Raw genomic sequence first — 21,553 nt, forward strand, 5'->3', positions numbered from 1 at the left:
CAGATCCTCTGCAGCATGCCGTGCTCCTGTGGCGAGAAGTCGCCCTGGGCTGAGAATAGCCAGTTTCTGAACAAACATGACTTTGGGGTCCCTCTCATTGAGAGCTGTGCTGCTGAGAAACTCTTGTACAGAATTCTCACCTCAGAAACACAGATCGTTAAATCAACTTGCTGGGTAACGGTTACTATATATTATTATTAGGCAGTGGGATGTTTGGAGCTCACAGATCCATTCCCTTAACTTGGACACTTGTCCTTCAGCTGTCAGCGCAAGATGCTTGAGAGAGGGAAAGCTCGATGTGCCGGAGGGGAGTGCCAAATTGAGAGCATGAGATCCATCCCATTGCTGCTCTGCTTCGGTTTCAATAGGGTTTTCATAAGTAGCCATACATGATGCCACTCCCTTGGGACTGCTTCCCCTCCACACCCCCAGATATCCACCTTGTGATGTGTCTGACAGTGTTTTAACCACACTAAGAAGAGCGTTCCTATGATGTGCTCCCTGTTTTTTAAAACTAAACCCTAAAAGGTCAGAGGCTGGTTTGCTTTGGAGGTGTTTGGTCGACTTTGAGGAGCCTGAGATACTTCCTTTTTGAAAGAGTGGCTGACAGAATTGGTTTTTGTGTGTTAACCTTAACCCTCTGCCTCGCGCCTTCACCAGCAGATAGTTTCTGTCTTCCCCAACCCTCTCCCCAATATGCACCTCTTTTAAGCAAAAATCTCTCCTTGGACATACAATTCACCAAGACTTTTCTCAGAAGACTCTGCTCTGTAACAGTGCCCTGGAGGGGTCAAGCAATGATCCATCTTTTTGCAAATGGGGAGGTAGCATGGGCACCTCTTGTATTCTACTTGTGAGATCACCCAAACTGGAGGCACACCCCAAATTTTTGCATGTTTATCTTCTCCCATGGTTAGTTCCTTTTTAAAAACGATAGCATTGGTAAGCTGGAAAACTGCAGTTACTCCCTGTTGAAACAAACCTGGTGAAACTTGCGCCCTGAAACTTGCAGTCTTGCTTAAATGATGATGATGATGATGATGATGATGAAATCATGAGTTGGCTACAATTTGAAGGCAATGGCTTTATGGATTTTATGTGCTGTGTGTGTTCATTTAGGGCTTGCTTCATACCGAATGCTGTTTTACATAGGGGATCACCTTCATATAAGAAACAGAACACATCTCTTTTTGTTTCCAAGTAGCCAGGCTGGGAACCTAATAATGTATTTTGGAATCTGTGCAGTGGTGCCAGAATTTGTGTTTTAGATGTGATGGGACACAAATAAGCGAAGGTGATTTCCATGGAAAAGACGATGTTTGTCCATGAAGTGGTCCACAGAGCTTTTGGGGGGGAAACTGGAAGTGTCTTCATCGTTGTACATAAAATTGGGGTTACTTTTTTCACTTCTTTGGTTCCCCCTCCCTCCCACACCAGTAAACTCTGCTTGCATGGAAAACATGATGCATTTTAACTTTGAATGGAGAGGCCTAGTGCCCTTCGGCACTCCCAAGGGGCTAACTGCAGTTGACTAATGGCTGGTGTTTTTAGCTTTGCAGTACATGACTGTTTAAATACTGTATTCCTTGTAAATGAAGTTTAAAAAAAATGTTACGGCTGGTGCCAATATTTTTGTTAATGAAAATGTTCAATGTCGTCTCACTACGGTCTGGTCAGAGCTCTTTGTGTATAAGCTAGGCCTGCGCCCTTTTTATAGCTTGGAGGCCTAATTGTGTAACTTTTTCTTTCATAATGTTTTTTTTGTTTGTTTATAATATCTACTGTCATTTCTTTCGTATAAATATGACATGTAAATTGTCATAATAAAAAACCCATTTAAATAAGTCGCAGTACACGGCACGTGTTGGAGAAGCCCATGTGATGTAGTGGTTAGAGTGTGGCATTAGTAATGGGGAGGTCCAGGTTCGAATCCCCATGGTGCCACAGAAGCTTGTTAGGTGACCTCAGGTTAGTCATTCTCTGTACTATCACACAGAGTTGTTGTGAGGATAAAATGGAGCGGGGGTGTATCCATCTACTCTGACATAAACTCCTTGGCGGATGGGCTAAAAACGCGCTAGATAGCGCCTTTGCTTTGTCGTTTTTATCATGGAAGATGTGAGAACTGACATACTCAACAAAATGTGCAAGTGGTAAGGAACTGGGAGGAGCTAAGATGTGTTCCGTATTTGGAGCAGGTGGCAGCAGGTGGTGGTGCAGCAAGAGGAAATGCAAAGTTTCACAGTATACGTGTCCACCAAGAGCTAAAATGCACGTAGTTATCTGGCACGGGACAGAGACATACACCAGTTGAACCGCTTAATTAATCTAAAAAGTGTGACCCTCACCACTGAAAGAAAAACGGTAAACAAGAGTCATTTGAGATATTTGACACAGGTTTTGTATGTCCAGAGGAGTTAGTCGGTAGTAGCAAAGTAGTAAAGAGTCTGGTAGCACCTTTAAGACTAACCAAATTTACTGTAGCATAAGCTTCCGAGAACCACAGTTCTCTTCATCAGATGCATGGAGAACATGAAGAAACTGGCTAGATATATATAGGTGGTGAGGGGAGGGGGGAGTAGATGCAATTAGTTGCAAAAGTCCTGAAAGAGGTGGAGTGCACAATCCAGGCTGGGTGCGACCCTTCCCAAGAGTCCATTTCATTTGGCAAAGAAGTCAAGATGCTTAAAAGACTTTTATTTCAGTGTAAGATATTGGGAGTTGAGATCCTTGACAACTGGAAATGCAAGCGCCATAGGTGTGGGGTGGGGTCACGAGGTGTCACTGGACTCCCGTGCTAATGGGATGTTGTAGGGTTCTCGACTTGCCAAGCCTAGGATGAGGGAGCTGGAAAGGAGCGGGGGGGGGGGTCTTTCCCCTCCCAATGACTATGGCGCACGTAAGCTTGCCAACTCCCGGTTGGGAAATAACCAGGAGATTTAGGGGTGGAGCCTGGGGAAAGCGGGCTTAATGGGAGGCTTGGGCCTCAGCAGGTTATCCTGCCATAGTGCACCCCTCCAGAGGAACTAATCGTTGTAGCCCGGAAGTCAGCGGTAATCCCAGGAGCTCTCCAGGCCCCAGCTGGAGGTTGGCAACTTCACGTCTCTTCCTCTATTGCGGGTCTAGATTAAATATGGCGGCGGGGTGGTCGCGTTGTGATGGCGTCACCAGTCGTGACAATAGAGCCGCGGGGAGGCCTCGGCATCTCTATGGTAATGGGGGGCAGGAAAAGGGGGCTCTTCCGCCGCGTCTTCCGGTTGCGGCGGCCCAGAGGCAGCCGCGGGGATCTTTGGCGCTCTCCGCCCGCCATGAGCCTCCTGAAGCGGATCCCGCCGCCCGGCGAAGGGGTCCGGCTGCGGCAGCCCGACACCGAGGCCGTGCTGGGCGGGAAGGGCCTGGGCACCGGGAGCCTCTACATCGCCGAGAGGTGACTGGGAGGGGTGGGGAAAGCGCTTTGTCGGTGGAACTCGCTGCCACCAGGTGCCGCGGCGAGGCCATCCCCGGGGGGGGGGAAGATTTCAACGCGCTGTGTGTGTGTGTGTGGAGAGGCTTCTTCAGGGCTCTGGTGGAGCCTCCAGGGACAGAGGCAGTGTACCGCTCAGAGCCTCCGAGGGCTGGACTCGAGGGGCCTTTGGGGGCTGTTTCCTTGCATTCTTTTGGGAGGGGGACGGAGAGAGCCTCCTGGTGCAGAGGCAACTCTACACTATGGAGGCCAGGCGGGGAGGGCGTAGGGTTGCCAACTCTGGGTTGGGAAATTCCTGGAGATTTGAAGGGTGGAGCCTGGGGAGGCCGGAGTTTGAAGAGGGGAGGGGCCTCCGCAAGGTATAATGTCTTGGGGTAAGGGATGCCATCCTCCAGGTGGAGGCTAGAAATCTCCCTGAATTACAACTAGTCTCTAGGCTACAGTGATTAGTTCCCCTGCAGAAAATGGCAGCTTTGGATGGTGAACTCTATGGCATTCTGCCTCTAAGAGGTCCCTCCAGAAGCTACGCCCTAAGCCATGCCCTCCATGCTCCGCCACCCCCTTCCCCAAATCTCGAGAAATTTTCCATTCCGAAACTGGAGTCCACCTTCTTAAAGCAGTCATTTTCTCCAGGGGAACTGTAGCCTGGAGATCAGTTGTAATTTTGAGAGGTCTTCAGCCACTACCTGGAAATTGGCAACTATAGGAGGGTGGGCGCCCCAAAGAAGATGACGGACACTGAAGAGAAGTGAGACTTGGGCTGGTTATTCCAGAAGACCCCCCCCCCCACTGCAGGAGGGCAGCTCAGACTTTCCAAGGTGTAACGCCAGGGGGGTGGCCATATTTGCAAGATGAAGGCCGCCTGGCACTTGAAAGCTGAACAGCATTTTTCCAGCATGAGCTGTTGTGAGTCAGAGTTCTCTTCCACAAATAAAAGATATCTGTAGAAGGGAGTCTGGACTCTCAAAAGCCCATTCCCGGAAAAGCTGCTGCTGGACTCCAATCCTGCTGTTCGGATACAAGAAAGCATCTTCAGAGGTTCAGGCAGGGCCAGCTTTGCTGAAGCCTGTGCTGGAGAGGAGGGGTGCAGCTTGATAGACCCGTTGAAAATTTGGGAGGGGGGCATTTGGCATGATGCTGGAGGTGACTGTGGTGGAGAGCTGGAGAGCAAGGTTGGGAATGTGCTGTGCCCATCCCGCCCATGGCCTGTGATGTGTGTGTGAGGTGGTTGAGGCTGAGTAAGGAGGAAGAGTGTGTGTGTGGAAGGTGCAGAGGTGGAAGTTTGTGATGAAAGGATGCTGTGAAGGTGTGAATGGGACAGGCTGGAGATCAGAACTCTCCCTCCCCATCCTTTTCTTTTTCTTTTTAATTTTAATAATTTTAATAACATTAACAGCTATCATCAAACTAAACAACAATATACTCAAATTAAAACCAAAGATGGATACAAGTTTGTCAGTATCAATACAAGAAACCATTAATACTTATTTTAAATATGTAACAAACAGAACAATGGTTGTTGAGGGTTTTCCGGGCTGTATTGCCGTGGTCTTGGCATTGTAGTTCCTGACGTTTCGCCAGCAGCTGTGGCTGGCATCTTCAGAGGTGTGACACTGAGAGATCTCTGTCTTTTGGTGCTACACCTCTGAAGATGCCAGCCACAGCTGCTGGCGAAACGTCAGGAACTACAATGCCAAGACCACAGCTATACAGCCCGGAAAACCCTCAACAACCATCGTTCTCCGGCCGTGAAAGCCTTCGACTAAACAGAACAATCTTAACAGTAGAGATATTAATAGTAATATAACAATCTGTACAAAAGGTCACCACAAACCCCACCAATAACTTCTTGGTAAGGTAGCTTTGTCAAAAGTAGATCATTTTTAGAAAGAAATTCGAGGAAAGGCTCCCACTTAACATAAAAATTCGAAGTACCAGTGGGGTTTTTCTGTAGGTATAGCTTTTCTGTTATTTTTTCCATTATTAGAAAATCCCATATCTTGTTGAACCAGGTGTTAATTGTAGGAACTGATTGTGACTTCCAAAATGAAGCGAGTGAGGATTTAGCTGCATGAAATAGTATAGTTATTAAATCCCTTCTAACAGATGGGATATTTAGATTGTCCCAATTATCCAAAAAAAGAATTCCTGGTTTTAGAGGAATCTTATATGAGCCCTCCCCATCCTTTGAAGGAAAAAACCCTTGGGAGCTGCAGGAGTGGGATGGGGGGGGTTGGGCTGCCACCTTTCGTCTTTTCTTTGGCAGGGGCTTTTAACAGCTGTCTAGCAGCTTCAGCTGGTGAATCTTTTTCTGCTGTAGAAAGCCCCCCCCCTCTCTTATTTCTGCCTGACAGGCAGCTGTTAAAAGCAGGAGCAAAGCAGGTTTGTCATTCTACAGAAAGCGGGGAGGGGGGTTGTGAAACAAGGCACAGATATCATGCCTTAAGCCTAAAGAGAGAAGGTAGGATATAGTTGTTCTAAGCCAGGGGTCCTCAAACTTTTTAAACGGGGGGCCAGTTCACTGTCCCTCAGACCGTTGGAGGGCCGGACTATAGTTTTAAAAAAAAACCTATGAACAAATGCATCTAGAAGGGAAAAGCGTATGAAGACATTTACTGAAAAAATTGATTTAGAATAGGAAAATAACCAATGGATGGCATGTGTTTGCAAACATGGTCAATGGTATAAAAATATAAAGAATTATACAAAGTACCAATACATATACATTCAGTACAATGGATACTATAGAGCAGGGGTCCTCAAACTATAACAATCCACCCCTCCCCACGGCGGGTCCGCAGCGGCCCCCACCCCAAAGGGCTCCCACCTGCGTGGCCCTCCACCTGGGCTCCTGCCTGCGCTCTCGCGGACTGGTGGAGGGAAGGGCAGGCAGGCGGGTGGAGAGGGAAGCGCAGCCCGGCTGAGGCAGAGCGGGAACATGCAGCCGCCGCCAACGAGCCCACCGCCAGCGAAGCAGCTGGACGAACTGTTAGGGAACCCGACGCCGGACTACGACTCCCAACAGGCCGCGCAGCGCTCCCTTGGCCCGGCCGGTGGGCGCCTTGCTGAAAAGCATTGCGGGTTTTGTAGTCTGGGAGGCTTCTCTGCGCACCTGGCAAAAACACCCGGCGGGCCGGATAGATGGCCTTGGTGGGCCGCGTGTGGCCCGCGGGCCGTAGTTTGAGGACCCCTGTTCTAAGCAAATTAAAAAATGTTAAAAGTATATGAAAGTGTTGGCCCTTTGTCCTTGCAACAGTTGGCTTGACTGTATGACCTGGAAGGTCCCTGGCGGCTCTCCCTTGTGCAAATGGGTTTCTTCCAGTGGTCTGCAGTATTGTAAGGATTATGGAGGAATCTTCTGCATCAGGCATGAGATGTGTTTAGGTCTTGGCCTCTCGAAGGATGTGGCACAGTGTCTGGACTGTGCAGTTTTATTCTGCGGGCACACGACGAAGCATTCCTCCATACTAAGATATTCCTTCTTTGCAGTTTGAAATGGTATTGCCAAGGTAGCTCACTGAGGTCTAGGCTCTTATATGGGGCTGTGTTACTAGTTTTAAACTGGCTAGTGTTTAGGGCCAGGGATATAAATGCAGAGATGCACCGATACAAAGATATGCAGGGTGTGCGCATGCTTAATTGATCATTCTGATCCCAGGACCAGGCATATATCAGTACAGTTCTGGGCCCAGTAAGTCTGATCTTCATAACCGTGTTATTCTGGCCCTGCAGTTGGAAAGATTTTTCAGAGCCAAAACCTTAAAGTTGTTATAAATTTTTAAGAGTGCAGCATCAAACACACACACGACGTTGCATTATCCCTAGTCAGACGCTTGGCCTATCAAGACTGGTCTTGTCTAATCGGACTGGCAGCTGGTCTCCAAGGTCTCATGTTAGAGGACTTTCTCATTACCTGCAATCTGGGGTCTTTAATTGGAGGTGCCAGGAATTGAATCTGGGACCACTTGCATGTCGAGCAGATGCTCTGAGCCATGGCCTCTGTCCCAAAGTATCTTAAGTACTTTTATTTATTTAAATTAATTGTATTCAGCGTGTGTCTTGCATCCAGTGTTCTAAAACCCGGCTAGAAATTACGTAGATAAATCAAGCTGGGGCTTTCGTGAAGACCTGAAGGGTCAACACAGTAGGTAAGTAAAGATTTCTTAGGACTGCAGGGTTGGAATGACTCAGCACCTTAATTCTCCATTCCTCTTGCTCTTAATAGGAGATGGGTAGCCAGTTCCATGACTTGATTGGGACGGGGGATATTATGACACAATGTGTGCTCATAACAAAAACGTACTCATACATTTTTTCCCCAGTCGCCTGTCATGGATCGAGAATTCTGGCCTTGGCTTCTCATTGGACTACCCCACTATAAGCTTACATGCCATCTCCAGGGACCTGAATGCCTATCCATGGGAGCATTTGTATGTCATGGTGAATGCAAAATTTGAAGGTAAGCTGTTGCTTTTGCCCTGTCAGAGAGAATCATTCCGCTAGAGGGGAGGTCTGGATTCAAATCCTTGCTTAAGCACAAAGTTTGTTGGGTGGTTTTGTACAAGGCACTGGATGTCAGCCTAGTCCACCTCACAAGGTTAGCCCAGGGGAGGGAGGGGGAAGTGAGGTGACCTCATCTGCATTACTACCCCGATGTCCTTGGTATGGCCTAATCGAGGACATGAATTCAACTAAGAGGAAGGAGACGTGCCTTTACCTCCGAGCATCTGAATTATGCCCCAGCACTTTTAAAGTGTAGAATATTAAGCCCTTACAAAGAAGCAGGTAAGTTACATTGGGGCTGTAGTTTCCTGTAGAACTCTCAATTACTGAAAGTAGAGAGGTTGAGCAAATAGTTGGTGGAATTCAAGAAATGGTCCGAGGAGGCTGAAGGCATCTGTTGATGCTCTTTGCAACATTCAGAATAATAACAACAGTGTGCTTATATACCACTCTTCTCAACAGATTAGTGCCTGCTCAGAGCAGTGTATGAAGTCCCCACATTACAGCTGGGGAGCTGGCACTGAGAGGAATGGATTATGCAAGGCCACCTGCAGAGCTCGTGGCAGTAGTGGGATTTGAACTAGCAGAGTGCTGAGTTGCATTTCAACCACTTTACCACTAGGGTACAGCACCTCTCATTCCTCACATTAATTCTCCTGCCATTATCAGGTCTTGCGGGCCCTTTATGGCTTGTCTAGGCAGTCTTTTTGGTGGGACTAGAATGCTCTTTTTGAGTCCTTTAGATCCCTAGTGTAGCTTTTAGTCCAAGCATATGGTGTGCGTGTGGCTTTTGCTCTGCCGTTCCAAGGAAAGAGGTACCTGCCCTTCCCTGAGTCCCATCCACTGCTCTAGGTTGCATCCTATTGAGTGTTCCATTCAAATCATAGGCCCGCTCCTTCCCTCTGCTCATAACTGGAACATGTGTTTAGCAAGCTTCTGCTCAGATGAAATGCAGAAGCAAATGCAAGCAGCACAGTAGAGTTCTGTTCCTAAAGCCACAAAGCAGATCTGGCACTGCAACTTATTAAAAAGGATAATAAAGTCATCCTGAGAACTTCCTAGGCCCCAGGCAAGTTACATAGACTGGGTTTCACAGCCCATAATGACGGCTGGGCATCCAGTACCCCTGGAGGAATGCTGTCATGTATGTTTTGGATATTCCCTGTCACTGCGCTGCTCTAGTGAGAGGTACATAGACTGACTTTGTCCCGGACTCAGCTGTTTAATTTTCAGCTCTCTGGCCTGCTAGGAGACCCTCTGTCTGCCACTTTGAAAATCTCAGGCAAGGAACATTAATTTTAAGGGCTGCTGGTGGTGGCAAACACCTCCTCCTTCCAGTGTTGGAAAGCCACAGATGGAAACCTGGACAGAAGAATAACGGGCTATAGCAGTAAAGGGTGGGGGGGGGAGTAGCATCTCGTAGATAGAATGCAGGCATGAAATTCAGTGGCATTTGGGCTGAATTTTTAGACCTTTAATGAAGCTTGATGTTGTACTTTTTTGTGACTGCTTGGATAAGTTCCACCTTCACAACTCCTTTTTGGCTTTGTTTGTTTTAAATGTTTCATTCTCCTTTTCAAATGTTCTTCTGTCTGTCTCTGTTCGCTGTTCAGGGGAGAGAGTGAGTTTGTGGGAGGGAGGCACTATTTGATGTTCTGTTTGTTAAAAAGACGGTAAACCCTAAATATAAAGTAAAATCACAGCTGGCACAATAGGTTATCCCCACAGATCCATGCCATCCACATCCAGAAGGGGAACTGCAGGGAACACCTGAAGGTGGCTGTTGTAGGGGATTCTGGAAAGAACTTGGTTCCCGCTGTGCACCATGACAACCTGGTTCTAGAATAAACCGCTGTGTGAGATCATCGTGTCCTGGCTGGCAAGCATGGGCGTTGCTGGTAAAAAGAGGGACAGCCTCCTTAGCTGACCTCTTGCCATCCTGGCAAAGCCTGGAGTTTACAACTGTGTGGATGCAGCGAAGGAACTCTCCGGGCCTCCGTTTCGGTGGAGAATAAGGCGGGCTTCCAGAGCGCTTGGGAGTCTCTGAGTCGCCCAGAACTGTGGCTGGGGAATGGCTCATTTGCTGCAGGTATGCGCACAGGTGCAGAAGGAACAGGAAGTCAGGACATTAGTTTCCGTATCCAGAACTGGAGACTGGACAAGGCTGGGAGATCTTTGGTCATAGTTTTTGTATGATTATAAAGCAGCGATAGGGAGAGCAGATATTTCTCTCTCTCTCACACACACACGCACACACACACACACACACGCATTGCTGTGTATGTTTGCCCCAGCAGGGAAAAAAGACACACACACCCCATTGTAGTCATCCATTTTTCCCCCCTATCAGTGTTAAGTACAGCAGAGGGGAGGAGATGTCTGTGGGAAACAAGAACAGGAGGGGAATAGTTAATGTCTCCTCCTTCCTGTGGTGTAACTTTATTCAAATCAATCCCGCACCCCCCCCCCCAGCTGCTTCTTAACCTTAAGAAATACACCCAGTAACAGTTTTCTTGCCTGCTGTCTAATTGTGCCTTTAGTTTCATGTCTTTTTAAGAGCCAAGTTTCCAGGTTTTACTGCTGGAAAGGGTCATGGTCACAAATACGTTACTTAACCACTTTCAAGCATATCTTTACAACCATAAAGCCTAGAAACTTGCTCTTAAAAAGACAACAGTGAAATTTCCTTTGAAACTGAAGGGACAAGAGCCAAGAAGGTCCCACAAACCGCTCAGTAATATTTCCAGTTTTCTGTAGAAAAATAGCATGTGTAATTCAAATACGACTTGATTTTAAGAGTTTTCCAATTCTGTGTATCACATTTTTATCCTGCCCATCCACCCAGGGGCTCAGGGCAGTACGCGCAGTCTTTCCTACCTCTATTTTATTCTCTCAACAAACCTGCAAGGTAGGTTAGGCGGGGATTTTTTAAAACTTTGTTCATATCCTGTCTTTTTCCCCGATGGGGAACCCAAAGTGGCTTACACCGTTCTCTACTCCTCTATTTTTCCTCACAACAACCCTGTGTGGTCACTTAGTCTGAGATTATGTGACTGGCCCATGGTCACCCAGCAAGCTTCCATGGCAGAGCGGGGAATCAAACCTGGATTGCTCACTTTAGCCACTACATCATACTGGATTGACTGGCCCAAGATCACCCAGCAAGCTTTACGGTTCTACACCTTAACCATTACACAACATTGGTTTGTAACTTCTGTCTGAAGTAGCGTCAATGAGATTTTAGCTATCACTTCTTGATTAAAAGCGGGTTTTGTTCAAGCTGTCTCCTGTGTTTCATCCCCCAATTGTACATGTAAACCCGTTAGATGTTAGCCAAAAAATCCAGTTTTTGTGACCAAGCGCTATATTTCTTAGTAGAAGAATCAAAAGAGTCTCCCATGGGTGAAGGGGAACAGGACGAAGAAGACAGCGATGACGAGCTAGAGCCGATTTCAGAGTTCAGATTTGTACCCAGCGACAAATCAGCCTGTAAGTAGGAACTTGTGAAGATGCTGCTTGCCACAACAGTATTCTCCACTGCTACTCCATATTGGATGATACCCAGGGTGTCCCCATGGCCAGTACCAGTATTTTGGACTAGGTCTTCAAGTGTGGTGCTGTCACAGATAGACCATCAATCTTCAGCTCCAAATTGATTAAAAGGGACAACGTCAGAGCATCCTATTATTTTGTGTGCGTATGATGTGCCGTCAAGTTGCCTCTGACCAATGGTGACCCTATAAATGAAAGATCTCCAAAACACCCTATCATATTATTATCCATCACAATATCAGAATAATGTTTACATCTGTCTGGTTCCAAACCATGCCAACAATTCTGCTTACTGGTCGCTACTCCCAGAAACCATTTTCCTCATGTTTGTGTATCACATGCAACTGCAGTTCTGGAGGATTTGTCGTTGTATTCTGTCTTGCCTCCTAAAACAGAATTTCTTGCAGTCCTCTTGAAAAGCTTAAATTTTTACTCAAAAGCAAAGATGCCAGTTTCCTTCTCTTGGATACTGACTTGCTCATTTCATAGGGTGTTCTGGTTTGCCTTGGCAGCCAAGAAAATATGGGCTTAAGTGGGATGAGTTTTTTTTATTGGTAAGTACCATAAGATCTGTTGTTTAATTATGTTATTTATGAGTTATGTAATGGATTCTAACAGTCTTTGGCCATATACTGTAAATGCAACCTGTGCCTGTAAGTAAGAAGTTATTAAGTGTGCCTTGGTTGAGTTGAGTACCAGTTGCACTGTCTAACCCTTGACTACGTCATGGGGCATAACTATGTAGTCAAGAGAACTGGACAGCACCTAGGTGGCATCTTTTTGGCGTCTTTTTGCCCTACTAATCTGGTCAATGAGGAAAATTAAGTTTTTTATTCAGAACTGTGTTTTTTGTTTCTCACTGCAACCCTAGTAAGACAGAGAAGCAAGTACTCCCTTTGCTACTCCCTTAGGGTGTTATTGGATGTCTTCAATCTCAGATACTAGCAAGGCCATTGACTCTGAGTAGCGGAACTGAGAGACTTCTCAGAATCTGTGTTGCCCATGTCCTGCATCGAGGTATTGACACTGAATGCCCTGTACAGCTTCTGAGCTTAGCTTAGGGTCATGATCTCTTGCCACCCTCAAAATAGTCTCTCGCCATTTGCTGCCGTGCCTTCAGAGGGTGAGGCCTGCTGCCGCCGAGTTCTTGGCCGAGATGGCTTTGAACGTGGCCTGTGGGGGCAGGCGCTGTTCTTTATCCCTAAAGAAGGCATGCTATTAATACTGTTCCAATAAGATCTTAATCCATCTCAGCAAATCTTGAAGTTACTCTTTCTGGGGCAGATCTTCTATGTTCATTGAAATGTGCATCTTGGGCAGTGTCCTAGGGGCTGCACAATATCTTCTCATTGTGGTGACCCCATACTACATGCTTTTGTGTGCAGAAGGGCCCTGGGTTCAGTCCTTGGTATCTCCTACTAAAGACTGGCTGGGAAAGGCTGAGACCCCGGACAACTCCTGCCAGTCTGAGCAAGTAGTTGGAGGGCTTAATGAACCAGTGCTCTGACTCAGTAGCCCTTTACACACAACCCCTTCTGTGTGTTGACTGAATGCTTGGGAGGAAGAGCTGGCAAGAGCGCACTGGCTGATAGAAGGCAGCCCCATGTACTACTACTTTGGTCCATTGCTGAGCACCAACCAACCCTCTGCACTTGTGTTTTAACCAGTGGAAGCCATGTTCTCCGCAATGTGTGAATGCCAAGCCCTGCATCCTGATCCTGAAGATGAAGACTCTGACAACAACTACGACTGCGATGAATACGACGTGGAGGCCCACGGTTAGTGGAACGTTTACCCTTGGCCTGTCGGGGGGCTAGAGGAACCGGCTGCGTTGTGCCCCTCCCAGTGGGGAACAAGAGTCAAAATGATCTTTGCTGCAGTCCTTTATCAGTTAATTTTAACCTGCTTGATTTCCTACAGCTCTTAGCAGTTTACAAACTTTATAGCAAACAATCCAGCATAACCAGATCTTCAAAAGAAATATATGCTTGTTACTTATTGATTATGCATCTTTGAAGGCTCTGTGGGAGAGAATGTTTTTACGGTGTTTTCTGGGCTTTGGAATTAGATAAATTCATAGGTGGATCTTTTGATAAATAATCAGCCACAGCAAGCCATATGAATCCTCTCTGATTAGAGACAGTGTATTTGGGGTGGGGGGCGGACAGCACATAGGTATTGTATTATGCTGTGTCCATGGAGCTCCAGCAGCATTTGCTGGATATGAGATGCTGGACTATGTGGATCCTGGATGGATCCTTATACCGAGCTTTGATGGCAGGGTGAATAATCCAGTGGTTGAACCATATAGACTTCACACATCTGATATATCTCAGAAGTGTATAGACGTTTGCACCCGTAGAGAGTTTATTGATGAAACATGCTTTGATCTGTGTCTCGTGTTCAGTTCATACCTGCTCGGTGCCTTTGAATCCTGGCAGCTAGAAAGTTATGTAAGGAAATGGCACGTCTCCTTTCTCCTGGCCAGGATCCAAAGAACTATTTTGGGCATACTCAGAGGCGACCACTGACCACTCGGACAGCAGAAGTTGGTGCCTGGTCATAAGCTGCTTTTGAAACGACCGAGTTAGTTATTGTGATGCCTTGTGTGGTCAATCTGGTGTCAATTTGGTGTTTGAACTTGGAACCTAGAATTCTTGTCTTAAACACGCGTTCCAAATTTTATGCTGATGATTTCAGTGTTGAAGGAATTTACAGAGAGGGCAGTCAGGTGAACCGGGTCAGTTATGCAAGGAAGCTGATGTATGCAGGTTGCTAGAATCCTGTTTTTCTTGGTACAGGATGTGGAATTGCAGAATGCTGCACTTAAATGCTGTGTTCTTAAACTGTATTTATGTTTTCTGGCTCTGAGTGAGATGGATCACATCTCAATAGTAACACATACCATTCCAGCCTTAAACGGCTCAGCCGTGTGCTTTCTAACTGTGCGGTAGGCTGGATAGAGAAGTCCAAAGTCCCCAAGACTCTGCCAGTCAGCAAGTGCAGACAAGAGCCATCTGAATTAAGCTGTTCTGTGTGACATTGCTGCCATGGGGTGCCAGCTAAGGACTTTCTTTTTCTGCAGAGAGGGGTCAAGGTGACATCCCATCATTCTACACGTATGAAGAAGGCCTGTCTCGTTTAACTGCTGAAGGTCAGGCTACCCTGGAGAGATTGGAGGGCATGCTGGCACAGTCGATAAGCACTCAGTACCACATGGCCGGTGTACGGACGGAAGATTCCGTCAGAGATTTTGAAGGTGAGGATTAAGTCTTGCGTTGCTGTGTGTTGACTTTGGGATTTAAGTATGCGTTCTCTTTCCTGAACCCTGCTGTTGAGGTGAACGTATTGTAGCCAGTAATCTAATTTTGGGTGCTAAGAATGTACAGGATGTTTATGAAAGACTGTCCTGCCAAGAAAACCCTCTTGACCAAGGTACACAACTTTAAAACAAACACGTGGGCAGTATGGGTTCTTAACTGGAGCTAAATAGCTGTCCTGTGATAGCAGAGACCTGCATTTGCCAGCCCTGGGATGCAACAGAAAATTGTTCTGCATTTGGAAGCCATTGCAAACAAGACATTTCTCTGTTGCATCCCAAAGTATTGCAAACACCTGGGATTCAACAGGCAAATTTGCAGGGCAGGGAGTTCAGAATGACAATGGCAAGTGGAGTTCTGTACACACACACACACACACACCGATTTTGCCATGTTCCTGGAATGCAGTGGAAGTGAACACCATCCTTTAGCATTCTGATCTCCCACCTCCGGAAACACCCCACCAAGGAGAACGCTAACTCTGTTGTCCACTTGTGAGCCATGCAACACGACTCTCATAGGCTGCATAGTGTGCACCCATAGCTGTGATGAACAAGATGCTTAACTCTGGTTAAAGAGCTGGCTTCCTCTTCCTGGTCTCCAGAATCCAAGCTTCTTTTGCCAGCGGCTTTTTAAGGTTTTTTTTAAAAATGTTTTAAGAGTATTTGCTTGGAGTCCCCAAGATGAGATCACATGGAATTTTAGAAGAGTGGATTATCTTATTGGGAGGGGAGGGCATTATTTGGTGTGCAGGTACTTCATAGTTTCTTCTGTGTGTGCTTTGAACGGCTTGGTTTGGTCTGTGGACATTCCTGTGTGGCTGGTCCTGCTCCACAGTTTGGCCTGTACACTGACAAACTCTTGCCAGCAGGGGGCACGAGTTCCTCTGTGGCCTGCAAGTTTTCCCACTTCTTTTTGTTTTGGCTTCTAGATGGAATGGAGGTGGATGCGTCACCAGCGGTTGCTGGGCAGTTTGAAGATGCGGATGTTGATCACTGAAGAGGATGTGTGCAGCTATAAGGTTTACATTCCTAATTTTCTGTCCCTCGTCTAAAGTAGTTTATCTTCCCCCGAGCCTTGCAGTTCATTAACTTTTTGTAACTGAAAAATAACCAGTATTTGTGGATTTTTTTAAAATCCATCCTCTGCTCGAATGGCTACAATATACTTTTGAAAAATACATATAATCGGAACTGGGACAATCTTCCGGTGGTTTATATCTGTACAGCACACGGGGTCTAGTGTGACTGCATTCAGATTCCAGAGACTGCCCTATTTCACAAGCACACACCAAGGTTCTCACCCGCCTGTTAAAACATTGCGTTGGATGCTGTGGAATGAATCTTGCTAACATTCCCTATCCCACTGAAGCCTGTTGTACTCCTTGAAATACAGTTCCCGAGGACTGGTAGACTCTTGAGTAAAGTGTGGGACAACATGTAGCCTGCAGTGTGTGTGTAGGAATTGGTGGAAGTGCCCCACATATGAACAAGAGACTTAAGATCCAACCCACTGTCAATGGGCCTGTCTTTCCCACAACTCCCTGCATTATGTATTTGCTTCCATCAGTTTTGTATTATGCACTCTCTTGTAAAAAGGTGCTGATGGTGGCTGTACTTACATTCTGGCCGCTGTCCTGCATCCCATTCCTTTCAAGTGGAGGGAGACACCCCCTCCTGCAGCCATCGGCACAATGTGCTGCCATGCTTCTGCTTCAGGTAAATGTGTGTGCCAAGCATATATGGCAGCACACTGCTTCCATGTTTTCAAAGCAGTGCTTGTTGACTGACAAGGGGCATCCTGCAGTATTTTATGAATGGCAAGATGCTGCGGGAAACTTGGTACGGATTTAAATTAGTTCTGCATTCAGTGTGGTTCCTCTCTCAGCCTCTGGCTGTGTTCCTGTGCTGATCCTTTTTTCTACATTTTGTGGCTTCTTGCCAAATAGGTTTTAACGTCATACTATAAACAATGATATATTTCAAATGGGTGCATCCCAAAGTCTGCCGGGCCAAACATCACAAACCGTAGATTTGTGTAGCTGAGCCTGGTATTTGAGGTTCCTTCCTGCAGAATTCGGGAGGGATTAGCGCCTGCTGGAGAGCAAGTTCTGTCTCAGATCCATGGCGACAGGTCCCTGGTGCATGGCACATGCTGTGTGGCTGCCGGTAGGCTCTTGCAAGCTTTTGCATCAGGCAAACCAGATCCATCCACCTGAACTTCTTCCTTTCTTGTACGTTTCAGATCCTTCTTGCAGCTTTCCTGCACTTCAAGCTTGAAGACATTTCCACAGGACTAGTCCCTTCTATATTAATGGCCTAAATGTGGAAATTAGGACTGTAAATGCTTTTAGAGATGTGCTTATAAAAAAAATGGCGTTCAATATTGTGGGGTTGCTTGCTTTTCTTAACTTCAAGAAGATTATAGGACCTTGGGTCTGAACGGGAGGTTAATTGCGGCTGGGTAGCGCACAGCCTTTATGAGAGTGCTTGGGATTGAGGAATAAAGTTGTATTTAGAGCAGAGTTCTAGATTGTCCTAGAATTTCCCTCATATTTTTGTGCCTGCTTTTTCAGGGGGACAGAAACACTGCAGTGATCTAGCTAGATCCATACGGTATGTTGGGGTTGCAGATCCAAATACTTCGTGATTCCTTTCCAAAGCCTTAGCTTTCCCCATTGAATGATCTGGCTTTATTGGTCCCTTTGGCTTAGAGTCTCCATCTATTCTGTGCCAGGGATGACAATCTCGTGTCTTTGTTACAAATAAAAAACAATGCGGTTCAATAAATCTTTTTTTAAAAACCTTACTACTTGTCTGGTTGTTGCAATATTCTTCACCTGCGAGGGTTCCTTTTCCCCACAGGATTTGATTCATTCTTCTTTCTGGCATATCACTGACCTGCCAGAGCAGTGGAAGAAGGGGGCTTTCTTGCAATTGCCTCCGCCGTGCTCAAGCAGAAAGCAAGTCCACCCCGGCACTATAGATGGCTGCTTGGAAACTGATGGTGCAGAGGAACATCTGCAACCTTTTCAAGGCTTATGTTCTGTCTGTATCCTCAAAAGATTTCCCCGGTAATGCTAGATAGAACATGTGCTCTTGAGTTTTAGGGGACAGAGACTGGAATATATGGATCAATATGTCTAATTCTTATCATGGCTAAAGCTGTGGATACTTAAATGTAGAGACTGGAGCCATGAACATACCAAACAGATCTACAAACCTGAGAAAAGCCACAAGCTTGCAGAAGAATCTGAAATTTTAAAAAATACACTGGGGGGGGGGTTAAAAACCCAAAATAATAGAAGTAGCCAGGGGTCATTTCATAGAAAAAGAGCTGGAGGAACTTGTTAGCATAACATATTGGCATATGCAACGACCCTTGACATCACCAGAAGTGTCATTAGCATAACTGATTTGCATATGCCCCATCCCTGGCTGTTTTGGATTCAATCCTGGCCATTCAGGGCTGAAATTGGACCCAAAAAGGGGCCCAAAATGGTCAGGATCAGGCCACTGCTGAGCAGGAGAGTGATCTACCACCCATCAGAAGCCCAATCCAGACCATTTCTGCCCAATCCAGGCCAAAATGGCCAAGAGTCAGGTGGGTGGGGCCACCTGACGTGACCTCTTCGGGGAACTGCCAGAACCGAATTCCTGCACGTTCCCCCTCAAAATGAGCCCTGGATGCAGCACCTATAGCGTTATGAAAAAAAGGCCTGTGGCCATTGCTAGACAATCACAATAGTATTGCCAGTCGAAGTCTTAGTTTCTGTCTGGGAGGGGGAGGGGCCCTCTCCATGGCAGTGTTGGCCTTTTGAGGGGGAGGGCTCACTGGGGCCTGGACTGGCAGCAAATTCCATGACTCCCCCATTCCTAGCTGCATACTGTTCAGCAGCAGCCACCACATAAGCATCCATAAAAAGTTTCCAGTTATCTAAAAATAAGTCCATCTGCAGTTGTCTGTATGCCATACATTCAAGTACAGATAAAGTTGTAAGGCCTTCTATCCATTGCATTATAGGAGGTGAGTATCTGTTTCTCCTGTGCTGTAATATAAACCTTTTAGTTACAGTAAGGGCATGGAGGGTTCATTTTCGTTGACCACCAGTAAGATTCCAGAATACAAGTAGGTAATTTTTTTTTAAGTGTAGTGGTTAGAGTTTCAGACTAGGATCTGGGATACCCAGGTTCAAATACCCAGTCTGCCTTGGTGCCCTTGGGCCACTCGGCCAAACCTACCTCACAGGGTTGTGAGGGTAAATGGAGGAAAGGAGAATGATGTAAACTGCTTTGGGTCCCCATTATGGGGAAAGGCAGGATATCGATGAAGCAAATAAATACTGGGGGGCAGATAATGATGGGGGGGCAGATACAAGGTGGGTGGGTGGGTGGGAAGAAGAAAGGAAGCAGGGATGGGGAGAGGATATGGGGGTTGCAAGAGGAAACAGTGTGGGGAGGCAGATAAAGAGGCAAGTGAGGCGCTCCTTGCATTTCCTTGCAGGTTCCCCACCACGCAGCAGTCTGGCCCCGAAGCTGGTGCTGTACAACTCAGCCAAACTTTTCTCAGGGAGTGGCTGTCCGGGTATGGAAGGAAGGAAAATTGGATGGGGGAAAGATAAAAGTCGGCTGGCTGGAGGGGGGTGGGGGAGAAGGAGGCAGGAAAAGAGGAGAGGTTATGGGGCTGCCGGAGAAGGGGGCGGGGAAGCATAGGGAAATGAGAGCAGAACTACAAGTGACAAAAGGCACAGGTTGGACACTTGTCAGCTTCCCTCAAGTTTTGATGGGAAATGTAGGCAGCTTGGCGGAATGTTGGACAAGTGACAGTTGAAAAGTCTATTGGACAGCAGTCAGAGAGCGAAGCTGCGAGACCAGGATGCCTACATTTCCCATCAAAACTTGAGGGAAGCTGACAAGTGTCCAACCTGTGCCTTTTGTCACTTGTGGTTCTGCTCTTAGAAACCTTCTGTAAGTCCTAGTAGGTCCTCCGCTTGTGTATAAAAAATACTGGGACATACACACATTTGTTTCTTTTCCTTAAAGCTCTCTGTTCTCTTATCCTGGCAGTGACCGGGCCCAAACCCACTTAATTTCAGCAAGGTTTGCTATATTACATGCTCTCCAACTGGGCCTACCTTAGAAAACGTGATTTAAAAACTTGATTTTTAAAAACTGGATCCAAAGATACAGCATTGCAGACATTCCTGTAGACAAAAGATGCTTGTTCACCTTTTACTAATGGTAACTTAAAAACGTCTTATGCCACCCCTTCCCCCACCTCTGATGCTCACCGTGTCTCCTTGAAGGAGGAAGGCTTTTTTATCCTCTCTCTCTGCATTTGCTAGCTGGCTGCAACTGATTACCTTTCAAGTGAGCTAATTCTCACCACAAGGTAGGAAGAGGCAAGACTTGGAAGGAAGACGGCATTTCTTTCTGGTTGACAATACGTGTTGCAGAGGGGTCTCTGCAGTACGTTCTAAATGGCAGACAAAAGGCCTCAACGACAGGGCCTGAAACATCATTTTTTCCCTTTCGGGAATGGGACCAATGTGGCTACCTGGAACAGCTAGCAAGCTATGTAATCAAGACCTCACATGGTCTTTCCTCTTCCTCTTCTTCCCTCACCCCAGCTCCACAAGTGGGAGGCAAGGATGTTTCCTCCATGTTCTTGCTTCCAATTTTTTTTTGCAGAACTGTCTTCTGCGCTGTTCCCCCCCACCCCTCATTTTAGCCTTGTAGAAATGTTATAAACAGTGGGGAATCAAGATTGTGAACCAAACGCTCCCCTCTTCCTTGTGCACTGAACTTCCTTGCAGGCTTTCTCTCAGGGAACTCAGCACGTCAGTCCTAGCTGTGCAAATTGTATATCTCAAATTCTGCGGCATCCAGGGCTGAATCCACATTACCTCGGCGCGTCCCGGTGTTGCACTAAATGTTCGCTAAACACCCGGAAGTATAGCGTCTTTCTGGCGCGATTCAGAAATCGCACTTGAAAGACGCTATACTTCCGGGTGTTTAGCGAACATTTAGTGCAACACCGGGACGCGCTGAGGTAATGTGGATCCAGCCCAGCTTGCTCCTAGAGCAAGTAGTCCATTTGCAAAGTCTTGTTTCGTGTGTAATCAAGCAGGGATAAGGTAAGATAATTCTGATCTTCCCATTATGCATAGCATGGCAGTTTCCTTTTGCCCTTTTCAGCTGGCTTGTCATAATTTGCATTTTAAAAACTAGAATCCCCCCCCCCCGTTTTCATTAAATAAGGTTCACTTTGTAGGAGTTGTTCTTTTAAACTGGTCAGAGATCACTCCCTGAATCAGTGAGTGTCTCCTTGACATGACCAGCACTGCCACCACAAGCAGATCTGTCTCCTGCTGCGTGTAAAACTATAGGAATGCCACTTTGCCCTAAACTGAAGCATGGGAAGACAATCTGACAGGAAAAAACTTGTCTGTGTGAGCATATACTAATGGTTCGAAAAAATATCAACAGACTGCTTACATTCAGGGGGGGAAATCCACTAATTGTGTAAGTCAGGAGCAGGTGCATTCTAAGGCTCAGTTCATTTTCATCCAGTGTTTCACCTATGCACATAATTAAAATGGCTGTGCTACGGTCTCTGGAATGGGGCTTGGGGCATTTCCTAGCCTGCCAGTTTTAGTGCTGAGGATGAGGGATGTACTTGGCTCTTCTTTTAGGGCTGCACAGGCTCCGGGCTG

General features: G+C 46.6%; 1 protein-coding gene across 2 annotated transcripts; it reads left to right on the plus strand.

Annotated features, from left to right (window-relative positions):
* Window positions 1–3,246: 3,246 nt before the first annotated feature.
* Window positions 3,247–17,646, plus strand: CLNS1A (chloride nucleotide-sensitive channel 1A). 2 transcript variants are annotated; one of them, XM_054974316.1, is made up of 7 exons: window positions 3,247–3,427; window positions 7,786–7,922; window positions 11,342–11,455; window positions 13,186–13,296; window positions 14,604–14,777; window positions 15,770–15,859; window positions 17,083–17,646. In XM_054974316.1, exons 1-6 carry the CDS (start codon window positions 3,309–3,311, stop codon window positions 15,835–15,837), a joined length of 723 nt encoding a protein of 240 aa, XP_054830291.1. In that variant the 5' UTR covers window positions 3,247–3,308; the 3' UTR covers window positions 15,838–15,859; window positions 17,083–17,646. The 2 variants fall into 2 exon arrangements, with proteins under 2 accessions (XP_054830291.1, XP_054830292.1); XM_054974317.1 differs by having other exon boundaries at window positions 11,345–11,455.
* The last annotated feature ends 3,907 nt before the right edge of the window (window positions 17,647–21,553 follow it).

Source organism: Eublepharis macularius, chromosome 3 (genome assembly GCF_028583425.1).
Source record: "Eublepharis macularius isolate TG4126 chromosome 3, MPM_Emac_v1.0, whole genome shotgun sequence".
Classification (NCBI taxonomy): domain Eukaryota; kingdom Metazoa; phylum Chordata; class Lepidosauria; order Squamata; family Eublepharidae; genus Eublepharis; species Eublepharis macularius.

Bases quoted from the DNA above. Each gene is read 5' to 3' on its own strand.
- CLNS1A (XM_054974316.1), top strand. From the start codon at position 3,309: ATGAGCCTCCTGAAGCGGATCCCGCCGCCCGGCGAAGGGGTCCGGCTG. The intron at 3,428-7,785 runs GTGACTGGGAGG...TTTTTTCCCCAG, and splicing joins AGCCTCTACATCGCCGAGAG to TCGCCTGTCATGGATCGAGA. The intron at 11,456-13,185 runs GTAAGTAGGAAC...TGTTTTAACCAG, and splicing joins ACCCAGCGACAAATCAGCCT to TGGAAGCCATGTTCTCCGCA.